We start from the raw sequence: 6,412 nt of genomic DNA on the forward strand, positions 1-6,412 counted from the left end.
CTCAGAGAAAGTGTGAAGAAACTTGGAGTTGAATAAATCTGTGTTAAGAAAAATATTCTAAGTCAAGAAATCTACAAGTCATGGATCAAGTCATATAGAGAAGTCATTCGAGAACTCTAGAATGACTTATCGACAAGTCCAAAATAGCTTATAGAGAAGTCTCAGAGATCTCAAAGTCAAATTTTAGATGTGAAGATTGGAGATATCGACAAGGCAAACTCTCATTAGAGATCTCAGAGATATTGATAAGTCAATATGCCTATAGAAAATTCAGAGATATCGACAAGTCTTTTCTACATGCAGAAATTTAGAGATCTCGATAAGCTAAATTATCTTATAGAAAACTCAGACTTCGATAAGTCAAAATAACTATAAAATAAAAAGAGATCTCGATAAGCCATTATACTCATCGAGATGTCGAGTTCTCTATATAACAAACTGGAGATCTCGATATAAAACTCAAGTAAAAAATGCAAACCAGTTAAAGATCCAAGATTATTAATCAACAAACAAATCAATCACTGATTTGAAAAGTCTACAAAAAGCAGCTTGAAGAGTACAAGATCAAAGGCCAAGATTAACTGACAAAGTAAAGTCACAGACATGCACAATTTGCAAAGATACACTAAGCCAGAAATAGAAAGTTTTAGTTAACTTAAAGTAGGGTTTAGTACATGCTATTACATGCTGTGTAAAACTTGTGTTTACTGTTCTATAAAGTGAATACTGGATGCTTTGTTTTAATTGTAACAAATAGATCTAGAAAATCTTGTAACTCTCTCGAGAAAGAAGCTGAGTTCTTTATCAATAAAGAACCCAGAAATTTGTAGCAATACATACTTGATTTTAATATAAAATTAAGTGAGTTTTGAAGATAGTGTGTTCATGTGCATGTTTCATTATTTCTGTTAAAATACTTTATCTCTACAAGGTAGATTACTTTGTTCACCACATCCATAACAGCTCAAAAAGCATAAAAATAATCCAAAACACATTCACCCCCCCGTGTTGTATTTATTACCTAACACTTGATCATGTGAATAATATGTTCGTGAATGTCCTTAAGCAAAATTGGATAATTTATTGAAAGTGGGTGACAAGGAAGTGCTCGATTATGTAAATGCGGAAATTTCTTTGAAAGAAAAAAAGTGTAGAGATAGTTGGAGAAAGGTGTGATATAGTAGGTTCTAAATATTGCACTACATAGTGTGACGAATTTGATGTACTTAAACAAACAGACAAGAACGAGGATGGCAAAGATCACCCAAGAAGAGTCTTGATGATGTTTATAAAGATAGGAACGATGAAAAACATCATGTTAAAGGTGCATCAAAATCGTATTTCGATGATTATTAATTAGTAGATGTTTTGCAACATCAAAACTTAACTCAGAGAATATATAAGTTGAGTTCTCCAATTTTCAAAACTAATGCTTTAATTTTTGATGAGTTTGACGTGAATGTAATTTTAATTAGTATTGTATAAGCCATATCAATTTGATTTGAATATAAGTCAGGAAAATACGATGAAAATATTTGACTTATTAAATAATGATGAAAAGTATATTTTGTATCTATTAGAAGATAAGGGTGTCCTGAGAACATTATATGAATGTTGAATGTTCGATGTCTATTGGTACAGTACATGAGTCCTATTTTATCTATTCTTCCCTTGTCACGAAAAAATCGAACATCGAAAGAAAGTCACGTTAATAAATGCAATCAAACATATGACAGGGCAAAGGAAAGAAAGTCATATGGATCATAGACAGTGGATTCTCAAGACATATGACACGTGATATGGCCCTCCTATCATACTTTGCCCATTAGTGACTTTTGGAGACAATAGAAAAGGTTTCACAATGGGATATGGCAAATTAATTTCTGGAAATGTTGTCATTGAAGATGTAGCACTGGTAGCTGGTAAGGATTCAAGGTCTCATGTGAAAGTTAAGTCTGCACACCTCAAAATTAATATAGGCTTGATTTAAAATCTAAATAAATCTTTTATAAATTTAACTTTAAATTTTCTTTACCCAATTAACCTTTTATTTTCTATTATTACTAGCTAGTATCTCATAGATTACTTTAATATTTATCAAGTTTTAACTTATTTTTTAATACAGAGTTTCTACTAGAAAGAAATAAATTGTGGAAGATAATAAAATAGAATATGTTATTGGTTTGATAAGATTTGAACCATATATTTTATTTGTATCTTTAAAGTTATTAATATTAAAATTAAATTATTTTATGTTGTAGGCAATATTCAAACTATGATTTCAAAATAAAAGTAATATTTTTCAAATGTTTATAGGAATCATGGTTTTTGTTAATCAACTACATATAAACAACTAGCCAAATGTATACATATTCATAAAATAAGGTGTATCATTCTATTATAATTAATAAATAATAGAAGAAAAAAGGAGAATATTTATTAATAATATGAAGAGAATCTTAAAAGTACCAATTCATGTCCAAAAGTAACTTAATATCAACACACACTCACACACACATATTGAGACAGACACACATTAAGCACATTCATGTTCATATCCACACACTCACAATTTACATTAATATCCATATTTATATCTTTATCTGTATCATCAATCTTAGTTTCAAACAAAAATCTCTACCACCTACCTCTCTTATCTCTATAGCCTTTTTCATCACAACCACCTCCTTATTTACATTGTGAAGCAATCTAATCAATTTCATCTCTCTTGGCACATAGGCCTTTTTCATCACAACCACCTCCTTATTTACATTGTGAAGCAATCTAATCAATTTCATCTCTCTTGGCACAAACATACAGTCATAAATTGTATATTTTCAGGTAAATTTACTCTATCACATGTAGATCTGCTCTAACAAATACATGTGATAAAAAATAGGTAGATTTGGTAAACAAACAAGTCCTTAGATATATACATGAGAGTATGTTTTTATCTTTGATTATATAGCACCTTCAATCAAACTTCTAATAACAAGGTGACTTCAATTTAAGAAACCCCCTTTCTTTATAGTTCTTTCACAAGTATCCAGAAACTCTATCACAAGTAAATTCCCTAAAAACAAGTAGATTTATTAATTTCAATAATAATTGGTAATTACTATTTTTTTAATTTTGCATTACATGGATTAGTAATTTGTGTAAATATAAAGATCGTGATAGTTTAGTTTGATTTTTTTCCCTATATCAACAATTTTAATAGCAACCACCACCATTGTTAAGGAAAACATCCTTATTGTAAGCAAAGACCCCACTTAATCCTTCTATCTGATCCCTTTTCAAGTAGATCTGGGAAACATATAGATCCAATATATTGCGAAAAATGTTCATAATTAATTGGTTATATTTTGTGCTATATAGATTGGTAATTTGTGTAATTATAATCAGTAATGGTTAAGTTTGATTTTTGTTATAATTTGTGTGTGTGTATATATATGTGTGTGTTTATATGCTAATTAATATGTATGCACTAATTCCCAATAATTCTCAGGATCGAAATGGAGTCCACCTCATCTAACTTGAAAAGGATGCATAGGGAGGAGGGTAGGGAGGCCAAATGTCCTAAAAGGACAAAACAATTATCAAAATTTGAGCAAATAAAGCAAAAATACAATTTTGAAGCCGCTCTAGCCGATTTGATTGTAAGTATGAATCTCTAGATCTAAATACTTGTGGTGATATTTTGTTATTACAATCTAATTTATGATTAATCATTTATAAACTTTTTTTTATAATAATCTAATCTATAATTAATCATTTGTAAACTTTTAACATGTCAGGATAATTCATTGCAAGCTTCATGGTCAGATCACAATAACTTCAGACAAATTAGGTATGGAAAACCCTTTGATGTGATTGTTTATATTTTGATCTTGTGCCTCTACTGTATCTCATGATTAGCTACATAAGACTCAATCAATCTAAAGAGGTGATTAGGTCGTATCATTGTTAAAAAAAAGTAGCATATGTGTATCTTTTAAATCCCTCTGCACCCCTCATTTCTTTAAATAGTTTATATATATATTTTTTAAGTTATAGAACTATATGTTATATGCACCTTAAAACATGTGTTGGACATAATTGAGGTGACGAAGGAGTACTAATTAAACACCTAATTGTTTGTTTTCATCAATTTTTAACTTGCTTATTCAAATTTTTTGAAGATCTATTATATAGTTTGCATTTCAATGGTGGTTTAAGTGAACCCAGATTTGATAGGTTTAAGTGGTTTAAATATCACCTAAACATATATTATACTCCATGGTGACCTAAATTTTATTTGCAGTATTGACATCAACAAAGATATTATCTCTATTTTTCACAATGGAACCAGCATAGATTCTAGCCAGGAGACCTCTATTGTGCAGTGGTAAGATGTTGATATGTATATATATATATATATGCAAATGTTTCTATTTGGTATAATATCTGAGTGGACACATGCAAAAGGTTTGGTCTATAATTTTATTTATAGTATAGCAGTTGCACATGTACCTTTCAAGGGATTTCTGGTTAACATTGACTGCAGAATGTTCTATATGTCGTACTCTTTTGATACCTAATTTTTTATCTTCTACTAATTTCAGGGGCCTAAGTGCCTCTCGAGAGCAGGAACTTAACCAACAATCAGTAGGGGACAGTGATCTGTACTTGACGGTCAGCTATTCATTTTTTATATTTTCATTTTAATAACATTTCGGGTGTATTGACAATTTCTTTGATAAGTGCAGCCTTTATTTGGCAAGTTTGGATATGGAGTAGCTGTTTCCTCTATGCATTTAGGGAGGTAAGCAACTGGAAATTCAGTTTATTGCTCTTTGTGCCTATTGTCATATCTGTATATTTCGGCAACAAAATTCTATATATTGACACTGCAAGAAAAAAAGACTAAATTCGACAGGAAAATCTTGATTAGGTTTTAAAATTTGTCTGTTACCTATCTGCTTCTAATTAGGCGTGCCAGAATATGCTCAAACACAAAGGCCTCTGGGGAAATATGTATCATTGATATCGAAAGTGATGGCTCCCTACAAGATTCAAGTGGAGCTCTGATAAAGATGGTAATATCACCCGATTTATGAATTTAATCTTTATGATGTTTAATTTTATGTTTTTTCTAGCTAGTTACACACTCTCAACTTCAATTGACTTGCCATAAAAAATTTAGACTGAGGGTGGAATGCCAAGCACCTCAGAAGAGGATCTGATAGAATCATTCAGGGGAAGATTTACAAAGGTAACTGCTGCAGTTTGCGTATATATGTAAATAAGCACCTCCAAATATCTCCTCCATACTAACACTAAACTGACAGGTGCAAATTTTTGATCTTCATATGGGAGGTGTAGGGTTACATAAACTCCTGTGCAGACTTAAGGATATCTATTTCCCTTACATCCAGGTTACTTTCTTGCTACTATACATATTTATTCAGAAAAAATAATAAAGAGCTAGTAGATCTACCTAGCTTTTTATGCTTACATATGTTGAGTTACCACTGGACAGATTGATAAAACATGTGCTCTTAGGGTCAAGCCAGTTGAGTTTCAGGTACAAACCTATTAATCTTATTGCAACATTTTAACATTATATTTGTTGGAGATCTATAATTTAAATCTTTTGAAACCATTTAGCATTTATTGGATTATAATTCCTTATTGTTCTCCAGGTGAATGGCCAAAATTTAGCTTATATAGATGGTGGAAAGGTTTCCATCACTAACTTGCACGCCTGCAGTGGCCCAGAATTCAAATTGCAGCTTTGCTTATCATCCATTCCAGAAGTTGCTGGTAACTATTTCTTGTGTTCAAGTGTAGCCTACAGTCTTACTAGGTTTTAGAAATTAAAATATTGTAATTGCTAGCAAGTGCAAATATGACATTTAGTAATTAAGAATGTTGGTTGTTCAGGATCACCATCATGCACATCTAGGAAAGGAAATGCAAGAATGACATTTGTATACTTTCCAATAATCCAGGTAGATATGTATATACTTATGAAATCCTAGTGTTTAGTTGTATCTCATGTTTATATAGTAAGTTATCTCATTTTAAATTCGTTATCATCAATATTTATTAACCTACTGTTAAAAGAACAATTAAAGGTTATTCATTTGTAGAATAATATTTGAAATTTTATTAAAGAGTGGATATGGATCATTAAAAATAAAATCCGGTCCGAAAAAAAATTAGCCCTCCTATTTGCATATCCACTAGTAGTCAACATGACTGATAATTTCCTAAAACATCTAAGAATTACAACTTGAATCCAGAGAATGAAATGTGCTACAATACTAAACTTATTGCTAAGTAAAGCTACTCCTTCAACGGATAGCCAAGATGGTCTTATCCGTTGAGGCTACAAATACTAGATTTCTACTTAAGTGTTTTGTAACTT

At 30.7% G+C, this 6,412-nt stretch overlaps 1 protein-coding gene across 1 annotated transcript; it reads left to right on the forward strand.

Moving 5' to 3' along the window:
* Positions 1 to 2,634: 2,634 nt before the first annotated feature.
* LOC141703740 (structural maintenance of chromosomes flexible hinge domain-containing protein GMI1-like) lies at positions 2,635 to 5,993 on the forward strand (the record flags this gene model as incomplete). Its single annotated transcript, XM_074507173.1, has 12 exons — positions 2,635 to 2,841; positions 3,509 to 3,659; positions 3,798 to 3,850; positions 4,304 to 4,387; positions 4,605 to 4,674; positions 4,749 to 4,804; positions 4,973 to 5,078; positions 5,186 to 5,254; positions 5,331 to 5,417; positions 5,522 to 5,566; positions 5,685 to 5,805; positions 5,926 to 5,993. Coding segments are annotated over exons 2-12 (903 nt in total), but the record flags the coding sequence as incomplete, so codon positions are not given.
* Positions 5,994 to 6,412: the final 419 nt, after the last annotated feature.

Source organism: Apium graveolens, unplaced genomic scaffold (assembly GCF_009905375.1).
Source record: "Apium graveolens cultivar Ventura unplaced genomic scaffold, ASM990537v1 ctg7049, whole genome shotgun sequence".
Lineage (NCBI taxonomy): Eukaryota > Viridiplantae > Streptophyta > Magnoliopsida > Apiales > Apiaceae > Apium > Apium graveolens.